The following is a 14,300-nucleotide window of genomic DNA, read 5'->3' on the forward strand; positions in this document are numbered from 1 at the left end:
TTCAGACCTTTTCTGCAGCAGCTGTAGTGTTATGCAATGGATGTTTAGTTACGTACTTAGACACCCTTTAGTTCTCCTTTCACTCAAATTAAAAGACATTCAGAGTAAATGTGCAAAGAAGTTAACAGACAGCATGTTTAAATCCAGTCCAATTTTTATTTCCATGGAATAGTAGATCAGATGAGGTTTATAACAGGTTGCTGATTCATCACTTCCTTTCTGTGACCACCAATGATCTATTTCATCACCGTGATACAAAGTATGGTGAAAATAACATGAAGAAAATAACAGAACAGTTTTAGATTCTGTAAAATTGCATCTTTTGCTGCATGGCTCTATGCATGATGTATAATTCATTCCAAACAAAATATTAAATGTCTGATTTGGTTCAGTAACATAGGAGTTAACATCAGTGTCCAGTGATTCACCTCTGGTCAGAAGTGCTAAACGTGCATTGTACTTTGCTTCCCAATTTTAGTTCTTAATTAGGTACAAGCTGAGAAGAATTCTATCTGCTTAAAGTCCACAGCATAAAAATGCTGTCCCTATCCATGAAATAATGTAGTAGCAGGGGGCTTATTGAAGTTTTTACTTACAAATGTGATAATGATGAGAGGTCATTGAAAGCTCCTTCAGGAATAGCTGATATCTCATTCCCATGCAATGACCTATAAAAAAAAGAATGAAATACAATACAAAAGAATAAAAGCTGAACATAATCAATTGAGGACCTGATTTCTATTCAGCTTCTCAAGCTACTGTGAAGTATCTTAGGCTGAGTTACAGCTTAGAGTGTTATCAAACCATTCAACATTTTAGCATTGGTGTTTATTCAGTATAGATTCTGGTAGGCCACTGCTTGTCTACCTATATATTTGAACTGCTTAGTCAGATTTTTCCACACAAATCATAGACTGACTGGGTTAATTGAAACCTAACTTACCAAGTGGGGAACCCATAGTTGTAAATGAAGAACTGCTTTTCCTCCGCACCCACTGTTGTATGGAGAATAATCCAATATGCCACCCAATCATGCCAGTTTCCAGACAGGTATATAAGCTAAACATTGTCCCTTAGTTAGACCCTTTATTTGTAATCTTTCTGAATAAGAAGCCAGTTTTGGAATGGAAGGCATGGAAAGCCCATGTCGGGGCAATGTTTTCCCAAGCCCAAACTGAAAGAATTTCCCCAAATAAGCTCTTTTATTTGAATTGGTTTGTCTTCTTCTCAACTCAATCACAGAGAGAGTGAAATAACTTTGCACTGAAGTACAAGGTTTGGGCAACCCTGAGCAAATTTTGGTGCTCTGAACCTTCACTGATTTTGTAACAGAATTTCTGTCGATTTCAGCTGTGAGCATATGGTTTCCCCTCTTACTAGTCAGCAACTTGAAGGTCACCAGATTCAACTGACATATCCACTGCACGAGTTGAATCCCTGCAACGACAACTCAGCTCAAGATTTTTCCAGTATTGCCTTGAAACTCTGTGCACTCCTTATTGTGGGTAGCTTCAACCTAAATAAACAGATGGGAGAAGCATGGATTTGGGCAGGATATGGATGCATTAGTACTTCCTGCTTTTCAGTCTGTTTGTTTTTAGGTGTCAAGTGATGTTTGGCCTGCATTTTTTTTATGACTGGTCCAGACCCACTTCCTTGTGCAACCTTAATAATGCAACTTCATACACAAAGCCGAACACAGGTGGCAAAAGCAATCATTTTGTCCTGAAACCTGCTGGTAAGTGCCAGCCATTCAGAATAGAAATGTTGGTTTAAATGGAAGCAAACCCGTGACTTTCACACATGTGAAAGTCCCAAATTTACTGAGAAATTCACAACGCCAAGTCTGTTAGTTCACATTACTGCTGGAGTCCATTGGTGGAAACCAGTTTGCTGAGCTTCCCAACTACTTTTTCTCTCTCTTCTTACCTTTGACCCATCCCCTGGTGGATCTGCTCTCCTCTCCTACCCTGCACCTGCCTATCACCACCCTGTGCCCACCCTGCCTCCCCTGTTTTGTCCACCTATCACTGTTCTGCTTTTTCCTTCTATATATTGGGCTTCCCCTTTTCCTGTCTTCAGTCCTGAAGAAGGGTCCTGACCCGAGACGTTGACCGCCTGCTTTTCTCCACGGATGCTGCCTGGCCTGCTGAGTTCCTCCAGCATCATTGTGTTTTTCATTTACTTTTGTTAGGGAATTGTCTCTGGGAACCTGCGCCAGCTTGGACTTGGCATAGGAGCAAGGACCCAAACTGATTTCAGTGAGGACTGTAGGGCTGCAGATAAACAGCAAAAGTGAAGTTGAAGTAGATCAATTTCTTTTCACTACTTCTAAGTACTGTATTTTTGTTTATTTTCTTCTTTTAAATTTACTTGCATCATTTTAAATTCTGTTTAAATGTTTCTGAATGTCATAGATATTAACAACTATTAACTGGTCCTTACAGCTTTTAATAGCTGGTAGAAGGGGAAGGGCTCTGCCAGCTCTCAAAGCTTTCAGAGCCATTTGTAGCAGGGCCTCCACTGTACATTACCTGATATCCTGCCATTGCTCTGGCTGGATGATGGGATGTTATGAAGTGGGTACATTAACTAATTCCCTATGTTTTGATATCCTTTCAAGCGGGTACCCCTTCCCTACCAACTAGAAATGCACACACACACACACACACACACGCATGCACGCACGCACGCACACACACACCCACAAACACACACAAACAAGCACATAACCTGATCTGGTAATCAGGGCACAGTGACTGGCTGGGCAGTATTCAGGGTGGCAGGCCTGACCCTGTAAGATTCTGCTTTGCATGGTTTATGTCTGTGCTACTATCAAAGCCTTCTGGTCCATTCACCTCACTGGGCTGTGGGACACCCATAATTAAATTGACTGACTCACAAACATCAAGGTGAGGCATTTCCTCAATTTTGTTCCCACTAAATTGCGGAGGCCCTTGTGGAGATACTTGCTTCATCGTTAGCCACTGGTGAAGGTCCTGAAGACTGGAAGGTGGTTAATGTTGTTCCATTGTTTAAGAAGGGTAGCAAGGACAAGCCTGAGAACTATAGGCCAGTCAGCATGGCATCAGTAGTGGGCAAGTTACTGGAGGGAATTCTGAGGGGCAGGATCTACCAGCATTTGGATACACAAAGTCTGATTAGGAGGAATCAGCATGGCTTTGTGTGTAGATAGTTGTGCTTGCTGAACTTTTTAAAGTTTTTTGAAGAGGTAGGGCAGTGGATGTTGTCCATTTGGACTTTAACAAGGTCCCACATGGTAGGCTAGACTGGAAACGTTAGGTCCCATGGAATCCAGGGAAAGCTGGTTAGGTGGATTCAAAATTGGCTCCGAGGTAGGAATAGCAGAGGGTAGTGGTTGAAGGTTGTTTCTCCGAATGCTGGCCAGTGACTGCTATGCGTGAGGTGATGCATTTTGGAAAGTCAAACCTGCGTAGGACTTATACTATGAATGGTAGGGCACTAGGGAGTGTAATGGAACAGAGCGACCTAGGAGTACAAGTGCATGGTTCATTGAAAGCAGCATCACAGGTAGACAGGATGGTGAAAAAGGCATTTAGCATGCTGGCCTTCACCAGTCAGGGCATTGAGCATAGCAATTGGGACATTATGTTGCAGTTGTATAAGACGTTGGTGAGGCCACACTTGGAGTACTGTGTGCAGTCTTGGTCAGTCTGTTATAGAAAGACTTGGTTAAACTGGAAAGAGTGCAGAAAAGATTTACGAGGACGTTGCCAGGATTAGAGGGCCTGAGTTATAGGGAGAGGTTGGCCAGACTAGGTCTTTACTCCTCGGAATGCAGGAGAATAAGAGGCAACCTTATGGAAATGTTTAAAATTATGATAAGGTGGATGGTAACAGTCTTTTCCCCAGGATGGGGAGTCCAAAACTAGGGGGCATAGATTTATGGTGGGAGGGGAAAGATTTAAAAGGGACCTGAGGGGCAACTTTTTCATGTAGAGGGTGGTGAGTATATGGAACGAGCTGCCAGAGAAAGTGGTTGAAGCAGGTACAATAGTATCATTTAAGAAGGACTTAGATAGGTACATGGAGGGGTGGGGCTTGGAGACATATGGGCCAAACACAGAAAATTGGGATGAGCTGGGAGGGCACTGTGGTCGGCATGGACTCGTTGGGCCGAATGGCCTGTATCCAAGCTGTATTGCTCTATGACTCTGCTCCCATCAGAATTGCAGCAGTAACGCTGTTAATGCAAATGAAGTTATGACAGTGCGAACGATTTGGAGGATAATTTTGATTCAGATGTTTGCAGTGTCCTGGTAGCAGAGGAAAGGAGCTGAAATCACCAGTGTGCACAGAATTAATACAAAGGCTGCTGAAGATGCATCATTAAACAGACACCATAATCTTTAGGGAGGAGTGGTTAATGATTAGTTGCATTATTTAAAATGACGATAGGATTCACCTGATATTTCCTGTACTTACAATAAACGCAGGGACCTCAAACCATCAAAAGCCCGAACAGGGATACACCTGAGCCGGTTATAACTGAGAATCCTGTGAAAGTAAAAATGTAACATTGAAGAAATATACTGATTCATACCATAAATGGAGAAGCCATTACAAGCTGGAGGTAAAGCCAAATATTGTGAAAACATGCCCTGGAGTTTATGATGACCAGTTTGATGAGCATTTCTACAGATAAGGTAAGAGTCTGGTGCCAGAAAAATATTGAGGGTAAAAACTTACAAAGTTAGGAGCTCTGTCATGTTGCTGAAGCTCTGGTTGTACAATGTACTGATTCTATTGTTACTTAAATCACTGAAAAACAGAATATGAGAATAATTAGAGCAGTTGGTAGTAATGATGTACATGGAGTGGAAACATACAATCAGACACATAACGTGATAGGAAGTTCCTGATATTCTGCTGTCTTATACTGTCAGGTTTAAAGACCTGAAGCCTAGGACATCCAACTCATCTAATTAAACACAATGAGGCCAAATAGTGTTTGGAAATTTGAAGCTTGTGCATAAACCTCAAGTGGTTCAGTAAGGCCCAAGCAATGGTGTTAACTCAAAGACATTTCCATAATGTATCCAGTGTCTGAGCACTATTCCACTTCCTGGAAGTCATTTCCTCCTCCAGAAACACAGATGAAAACCTGTTGGGCTTTGCGTATCCAGAATTTTGATTGTTGCAATCATAGTTCTTGCTGCCAACTTGAAGGCAATGGCTTCCAAAAAAAAACAATCTTCCAAAAGATACAAACAAAAATTTCAGCTCTCACAAGCTCAAAGTTAAAGCTCCCTTTTGAAAACACAGCTGGTCCCTCTTTAAACAAAGTCTTCCAGACAACCTAGAATATGCTTGACTACCCATTTAATACACAAGATCAGACACCAGATTCCCCACAAGAAAATCAGGGAATCACATCCGCACTGTTTCCATATTTTGATTATTGATTATAACATTGTCATGAAAATCTTCCATGTCTTATGAACAGTTTCACATTTGATCATCAGATCCACTATCGCTAACGTGTGGACAGAAAATCACTTGGCTCCCTGAATTTATAGTCCCCTCAGATATCTGAATAAGCTGCTTAGAGCTAGTTTATAGCTGAGTGTCTCAATGATTACTGAACTACAAGAGACCAGCCAGGTGCTTAAGTTGATTCCTTGTTTCTGCCAGTTTAGGTGACTTCAGTTAATGAAACCTATTTCCCTATCGATGATCACAATTGTGTGTAATCCCAGACTGCAAAGAGAAAAACCATCAGCCAAGTCTCCCAGTTCAGATTGCTACCCAAAGAACCCTGTAGCTCTGGATATCTTGCTCAGTTACTTTAATAGTTCACCAGCACTCACTGTCCAGGCTCCCACATGAAGACTGACCACTGAGATGACCAGAGAACATTTCTCTGGGGTACCATGTTGAACATGAAGCAATTAAATGAGTCATGATGCAAGAACCATATTATTTTTTCTGATTGGTGTGGATGTGATGAGTTGTATTCATTGTAGGCACAAGCCCCAGTAAGTTGAAAAATCCTGAGCAGGGATAAGGGGCTGGTGACGTTCATGCAGCACAGAACTAATATATGGGCCTAGTGGCATCAAAGCACATCATATATTTTCCATAATTTATCTTTGGGAAACACAGAATTAACTGGCACAGCTCACATTCTGTGGCGTTTAAGGCTCTCAGCAATCAACATGTCCAAATCTAGTCAAAATAGATATTCATTTCCTAACCGTGCTGTGATTAACACAAAAGCTGTCCTTTGACACTTTTGGAAGTAGCCTAGCCTCATGTACACAACAGAGTCTGACAATGCAAACTTCTAAATTACCAGAGAACAACATTTTATAAGAGGTTCACTGGTAGGTAGAGGGAGAATAATTCTGTTCATAGGGGAATCTGGGACAATGAGTCATAAGCTTAAGATCTGATGCTGGCTATTTGGGAAGTAAATTAGGAAACTCCTTCACCCAGAGCGTGGTAGCAGAAATGTGAGACTCTCTCCCACAATAAGCAGCAGATGTTAGCAATATAAATTTAAAACTGATCAATAATTTTTTTTCTTAGCTAAGGAACTAAAGGGGTGTTGCCCAGGAGGGTGGATGGAGTTAGGAAATATGTCAGTGCTAGTGGAATAGATGAGGGCCACTGAATGGCCCATGTACTGTAAAGATGTAATAGTGAAAGTACCTACATAAGTAATAAATGCTTGTAGTTGGTGAGTTCCTTGGGCACCATCACAAATTGATTTCCATCCAAGTACCTGGAACAGGGAACACTGCATGAGATCCAAGATCAGCCAGTAATCAGCCTTCCATCTTTTAAATTCAAACAAAAAAAACTACTAATATAAAATAGCAAAGACTTCTGTTATTGAGGAACCAAGTGAAATGTCAAAGCTTGTGCTGCATTAAATCATCAGCAGAGAGGAGGCAAGAGTAAGGAGTTAAACAGAGGTTTCACAGTGAAGTGACATAAAGCTCAGTATATTGTAGGAAACAGGTTACATTATTGGAGCATGTTCCACACATTCGATCTACTGGATGAGAATTAGTTTGAGTTGGTAGCAACGAAGCTGATTTTCCCATGCACTCTGCAGTAAGATTGGATTTCAAATTCGGGCCAGTGACTGAACACAGTCGCCAGAATCCACAGGGGTACGTTATAAGGATTCATTTACCTTTTATGGGCTTCCCCTGCATTGCTGCCTGTCTCTTTGTATCTTCCCAATGATGAAAGTGGTGTGGACATGGTAGAGGGAAGGAGAGATGTGATAACGATGATAGACACTAGGCCAAATGCCAATATTTACTGACTCCTCGCACTCTCTCTCTGGAAATTTGAGTGACTGAACTCAGCTGATCAGAGTATTGTGATTCAACAAAACCCTGGAATCCCCATAACTTTAACAAAACAACTTCTTCAGGCACTGAGGGAAAATCTACACAATTTACAATGCGTCCTGTAGGACCTAATAAAAAGTAACAGGAAAAAAAACACAAAGTCCTTAGTTTCCCTTCTGCGAAGGAAGAGTTTTATTTGACTGTTTTAAGCTCTAATTATCATTACCTTTGGGAAACTGCTAATTGTTATTATTGCTGTAAAATATTCATTGTCGTTGATTACCGAAGGCTGTTAATGGCCATTGTCACATTAAAAATTAATGCTGTGTCTTTGTGAAGTTGCAACTCGTTGTTTTAAATATTAATGAAATAATAATTTCATTGATTTGTGTGCAACTGCTCATAGATATTGTAAGTATAGACTTAGCTTTGAGCAAGATTGAGAAGTGTATCAACTTGCTATAAATATTAATTTTCCTTTTTCCAAAAATAATAACTGTTCTAAAAGGATCATGGCCAATGGAAACCTTTGGAAAAAAACATTAAAAGTGGCAAAGGAATTATCACTATCATTATTTGAGTATAATTGAACTGAAATGAAGCAGCAATGTTCTATTGGTGCCTGTGCCTTGGAACAAAGCAAGTGTTAGTTTGGAGACATGAGAAACTGCAGATGGTGGAACCTGGATGAAAACAAAACCAAACTGCTGGAGGAGCTCAGTGGGTCGAGCGTCATATTTAGGGAGAAATGAATTGTTGATGTTTCAGTTTGTGACCCTGCATCAGGACTGGTTGGTTTAGCATCCATAGTTTTCACCTTCTCAGCAAAAACAATAACTCCTGAATCTTATTATAAATTGTGATTCCCCCATTTTGTGAGGTTGGATTGGTTTTTGGAGAAGTTCCAGAGGAGGCATAATAAAAAACATGGCACGGAAAGGTTAACATTTCATGAGAAGTTCTGGAAGGAGAGAAAATACCTACACAGAAAAGATGCATTACCTGGCAAACCGGACAAGAGTGGTATTGGTATTGGTTTATTATTGTCACTTGTACCGAGGTACAGTGAAAAACTTGTCTTGCATACCGATTGTACAAGTCAATTCATTAAACAGTGCAGTTACATTGAGTTAGTACAGAGTGCATTGAGGAAGTATAGGTAAACACAATAACAGCACAGAGTAAAGTGTCACAGCTACAGAGGAAGTACAGTGCAGGTAGACAATAAGGTGCAAGGTCACAACAAGGTAGATCGTGAGGTCAGAGTCCATCTCATCGTATAAGGGAACCGTTCAACAGACTTATCACAGTGGGATAGAAGCTGTCCTTGAGCCTTGATGCAAACAGAAGTGTTCAGGTGGTAATGGTGAGTAAATGATGGTGTGAAAATAGTGTACAGAAGGTGGAGAAATGGTGTGCAGAAGGTAGTGTGGTGATGTGCAGAATGCAGTGTGATGGTGCATAAAATGGTGATGGTATGTAAAAGGCAGTGAGGAGACGGTGTATAAAAACAGGGGAATGGTGTATTAAAGGGGATGAGAGATAGTTCATAAAAAGAAATGGGAGATGGTGCGCAAAAGGTTGTGTGGAATAGTTATGTTGAAGGTGGTGTGAGTGATGTGTAAACGTCTGGAGATGGTGCTTACAAGATGAGGGGATGCTGTGTAAAAAGAGGAGGGGAGATGGTATGTAAAAGGCAGTGTGGAGACTGTGCAGAAGGCAGTGTGGAGCAGTGTGTCAAAGGAAGTGTGGAGATGGTGCTTAAAATGTAGTGGGTAGCAAGTTATAAAAGTTAGTGTGTAAGTGGTGTGTAACCAGTGATGTAGAAATGTTGTGTCAAAGGAGGTGTGGAAATGATTTGTAAAAGGCAGTATGAAGATGGTTTTAGACTGAAATGGGGAAACAGTGGCCATGTTAAGTAAAAGAGGGTGCAGAGGGTGTGTAAAAGACAGAATGTAGATGAATATAAAGAAGGTACCATGCAGGTGATGTACCAGCAGTGAGATGTGAGAGTGGAAGCTACCAAGTTTCAGTTCTGTAACCTCAACACAACATTGCTTCAAAGTTGTGAATATAAATTTCTGGCTTCTGCCATTCAAAAATCACCCGTGTAACTCCAGAATTCAAAACAGGAAGATATGATGGAATTAAATTCAAGGTAAGTTGATGATTATTTTATAAAATAGATGTCTGCTGTTGCAATGGAGTTTATCTTCACATTATTTGTCTGCCAAAGGAATTACAACTGCTTTTACTAAAAAAAGAACAGGGCTCACATCTGCCATCAGATAAGAACCTTCAGACTGCCATGTTTAATAAGCTTCCTTTTAATTATTCTGAAAATCTGAAACTCTCTCAATTAAATGCCTGAAGGTAAGAAGTAAGAAGTGTCACTCACAGTTCTGTAACATCCTTGGGGAGGCCCTTGGGTAAGACCTTGAGACCCTTGTTACTGCAACGAACCACAGTGTCCAGGCAAGTACATTCTGCAGGACAGCGGGCAAGGGGTGAACAGCTGTTGTCATCATTGCCTGGATGGTGGGAGAGAAAGGATTCCTGAGTCAAAATAAACAGTTGTTTTCCTTAAATTTTAAGGATAGTTTGAAAGAATATCAAAACATAGAGAATCATTTAATGTAACAGATTCAAGCTGCTCACATTAACTCATGTTGGAGAATAGTAGCATTGTATACCAAAATGAAAATTGCAGCAAGATTTAAAGAATTACATACAGAATATGAAATATCTGGCAGTGATTACAAGCAACAATTTAATTGAGAAGTTCAGATGGTTTACATAGAGAATGCTGACTACCTGGCAGTGATTACAAAGCAATACTTTAATCACGAAGACATGAGGAAACTGGCCCCATGGATCAGGTTTCTCTTTTACTCCTTGAAGACAAACAATTACCAGCTTCAGGTAATAGTTAGGGTTTCTTTCCTCAGATCAAGTCACATTATCCAGAACACTTGTGATTTTTTTGTCTTTGTTTAAAGAAAACTAAGCACTTGAAAAGAAAACTTTTGTGTAACAAAAAGTGCTTGATACTTTAATAATGAAATTACTGAGATCGCAATTTTGTCACTTGTCTGGAGTAATTCACATTGCTGGTGGAGAAGGTTTATAAATAAAAAAAGACAAAAAGAGTGTAGGATTTCCTCAATTTTATAGAAAGAGAATATCTATAACTTCTTTCTGTTTCCCACCTGGGTTTGTAATTAATCATGTGACCCACACTGTGTCCCAGCAATGATGGTAATTCATCCCTTAAACAAGTGAGTATCACTTTCCCTATGTTCTGGTATGCAGAATATCAAGAATCAATAACGACCAGGTCACCTTGGGGTCCAGGAGAGCTTGGCAGCTATAGGTATACTGGGTACCACAGAAAGGACATACTGACTTTAAGAAAATGGTTTATTACTTTTTTTTGTCAGGGATTTTGTTGTATTTCAAGCAATATCACCGGCTCCACTGACTTTTCCTGCGGAAATCTCAACTGTTTGGAAAAGTACCAGCTTCAGAGGGATGCCGGATGGAATACCACAGAGTTAGAGTTAGAGCCATAGTCAGAGTTTTTTTCTCCCCCAAGGTGCAAATGTCAAATGCTAGAGGGCATAGGTTTAAGGTGAGAGGCGAAAAGTTTAAAGGAGATGTGTGATGCAAGTGTTTTTCCTACACAGAGAGCAGTAGGTGCCTGGAACACCTTGCCCAGCGACGTGGTGGAAACACATACAATTGCACCATTTAAGATGCATTTAGACAGGCAGATGAACAGGCAGGGAATGGAGGGAGATCGACCATGTTCAGGCACATGGGATTATGGTCAGGGCAGACATAGTGGGCTGAAAGGCCTATTCCTGTGCTGTTCTGTATGATCGGTCTACACAGAATCACAGAGAGATGTGGCTCACAAGCAGGCCCTTGAGCCAGAGAGACTGTTCTGACCCAACAACCTACTTACACTAATACGATGTTAGTCCCACTTTTGATTTTCCCCACATTCTTGTCAACCCTCCCCAGAATCTACCATTCGCTTACACATCAGAGGCAATTTACAGTGGTCAATTAACCTACCCACTCACATGACTTTGGGATGTGGGTGGAAATTGAAGCACCCAGAGGAAATCCACATGGTCACAGGTACCACATGTAAACTCCACACAGACAGCACTGGGAAATGGGAATGAACCTGGGTCTCGGGCTAGATGCTCACCTGCTGGTTTTTCCACACAGAAACCTGCAGAGTGAGAGGTGGCCAGACCTCAGTCTGACAAATGTTTATTTGCCTGTAGCAAACTCTGAATGTGTTCAGCACTCCGAAATGTGTTCAGTAGTGTCTGCCAGGTGTCAGACTTTGAGAGGTAATAAACTAGTGGAGACAGATCAAGAGACAGCAAGAGGCGGCTCAACAAGATTGATCACACCTGCCAAGGAATTAAGGTGCTACTATTAATTCCGGGAGGTTTTGACACACCTTCCCATCAATGGCCAAGATTTACATCACCCAGGAAGTAGGTGCAAAGCCCTGTCACCTGTTGCAAAAACATCCTGCCGTATCTGAAGTTTGTCTCTGGCTTACTTACAAGCACGCTACAATACAGGCAGATACAGTCATACCCTGATAGCTCGGCAGTTATAAGTACAATGGGAACCTTTGACAGAATACATCTTCCTGTAATCACTGTGTGCAGCCAAGCCCCTCACTTCAGCAGCCTGAATGAAGGGAGTTTGACTCCAAACTGATCCACAGCTTGCCAGGTGACACAGCTCTGCACCCACTTCCTGGATGATGTAAATCTTGGCCATTGATGGGAAGGTGTGTCAAAACTTCCTGGAATTAATAGTAGCACCTTAATTGCTTGGCAATTAAGATGTTGAGATGTTGAGTCTCCTTGCTCCAAATATTTCCTTCTTTTTCTCAATCCCCTTATGCTTCAGCCTTGACAGTGCCCAGCAATACTTTTACATTCATTTTCAGCCTCATCATCAGCTTTTAAAACTTTTTCTATGCTTGCAATACACACTTTATAGGCCACACCATGTTAAAACTTACAGGCAATTTTCTGCTTTCACTCTAGAAGGGAACAAGCACAGAATGATTACAGGAGGGAAGGAAGCTTTCTGGCTTATCACATATATAAGGCATTCCAGCTCCTCTCATGGTATGATGGAGTCAGCTTCCACTACTACTCTTGGCAATGCTTTCCAGACCTGCGTTACACTTGTTGCATAAATTGTGCAATAGTCTAAAATCAGAAGTTTGGAAAATGGACTGCCAGCTCATTACCATCCATTTTATATTATCAGGTAAATAGCGCCACCACGAAGTATGTTCTCAAACCCCTTGACTGAACCTACACTCATCACAAGCTGTACTGATGAGCTTACAATTAAAATTTAAAGGTAAGTACACTTCCACTTCAATCAGTCTGAACCAGGCCTATTACTCTTCTAACCAAATCTGCGGTTAACAGGAGAAATCACAGATCAAGTACTTCAGCAAAATGGGACAAGCTTTTTTGCAGTAGAGTGGCAGTAAATATAACATCATCTTCCATTTAGTCAGCTTGACAACAACCAAATTGACATCCATTGAGGCACAGAGTTTGAAACCCATTGACATTTTGGCATTTGCGTTTCAACAAGAGTAGAAAAAGCTTTCCTTCCCAGTGACGTATGCTTGAAAATCCATCCTTTCCCAAGAGCGATGGAGGTTTCATTAGTGTCAGGGAACAGCTTTCATACTGTCAATTCTGGGGCTCAATTTATGCTACTTCCTGGAACAGGTACCCCACTGCACCCCTTCCCCCCCCCCCCCCCAGTCTAATCTGCAATAATGTGTACAGTCCAGCATTGAGTGCAAGTCTGTAGGTCTCAGCCTGTAGATTAAATTAGAATTGGCCCAGATCCAGCTGCACTATGAAGTAATATAAATACAGAAGAAGGACTGACTGCTTGAAAACTATTTCATGACAGAAACTCCACTCTTCCTAGCTGGAGAAAACAATATCTTCAAACATTTGTCATCGCAAAGAGAAAATCTTACAGCTGCAGTTGGCAAAAAGAATGCAAAAAAAAAAGAATTTGTAAACATATTGGTTTCCATAAAGCAATACAAATATGACATGAGGCAGGAAAGCGAGATTTATGTGATGTTACTCAAAGTCTAATTTCTCACCATAATCATGGTCAGCGCAAGTTCATATTTCCAATATGCTCTCCAAGTACATGCGATCCACAGATAGAAATGCAATGCCAGCAAATGGCTTCAATTATAAATGTAAATTGTGATAGAAACAGAAAAAAAATACTTGAAATGTCCTTCCAGTTCTGTCAGCATCAAATAAGATACGGACGAGGTGCTGCACTTTGGGAAGACAAATGAGGGTAGGACTTTCACAGTGATTAGTAGGGCCCTGGGGAGTGTAGCAGAACTGAGAGACCTAGGAGCACAAGTACATGGTTCTCTGAAAGTGCCATTGCAGGTAAACAGGGTGGTGAAGGAGGCTCTTGGCATGCTGGCCTTCATCAGTCAGGGCACTGAGTATACAAGTTGGGATGTTAAGATGCAGTTGTATGAGACGTTGGCGAGGCTGCATTTGGAATATTGTGTTCAGTTTTGGTCACCCTGCTATAGGAAAGATGCTGTTAAGCTGGAAAGAGTGCAGAGGATATTTGTGAGGATGTTGCCGGGACTTAAGAGCCTGAGTCATGGAGAGAGGCTGAGCAGGTGGGGACTTTATTCATTGGAGTGCAGGAGAATGAAGGGTGATCTTATAGAGGTGTATAAAATCATGAGGGGCATAAAAAGGGTGAAAGCACACATTCTTTTTCCCAGGGTCGGGGAATCAAGAACTATAGGACATAAGTTTAAGGTGAGAGGGGAGAGATTTAATAGGAGCCTGAGGGACAACTTTTTCACCCAGAGAGTGGTCAGTATATGGA

At 41.2% G+C, this 14,300-nt stretch overlaps 1 protein-coding gene across 7 annotated transcripts in view; it reads right to left on the bottom strand.

Annotated features, from left to right (window-relative positions):
* Positions 1 to 14,300, bottom strand: part of slit2 (slit homolog 2 (Drosophila)) — a 369,641-nt gene that overhangs the window by 50,059 nt on the left and 305,282 nt on the right. For all 7 annotated transcript variants that reach the window (XM_052037389.1, XM_052037413.1, XM_052037405.1 and 4 more), the window contains 5 exons: positions 9,748 to 9,880; positions 6,701 to 6,769; positions 4,732 to 4,803; positions 4,468 to 4,539; positions 597 to 668 (listed from right to left, as the gene is read on the bottom strand). In XM_052037389.1, coding sequence (XP_051893349.1) covers positions 597 to 668; positions 4,468 to 4,539; positions 4,732 to 4,803; positions 6,701 to 6,769; positions 9,748 to 9,880 — 418 coding nt within the window. The remainder of the gene's footprint in view (positions 1 to 596; positions 669 to 4,467; positions 4,540 to 4,731; positions 4,804 to 6,700; positions 6,770 to 9,747; positions 9,881 to 14,300) is intronic.

Source organism: Pristis pectinata, chromosome 2, assembly GCF_009764475.1.
Source record: "Pristis pectinata isolate sPriPec2 chromosome 2, sPriPec2.1.pri, whole genome shotgun sequence".
In the NCBI taxonomy this organism is placed as follows: Eukaryota; Metazoa; Chordata; class Chondrichthyes; order Rhinopristiformes; family Pristidae; genus Pristis; species Pristis pectinata.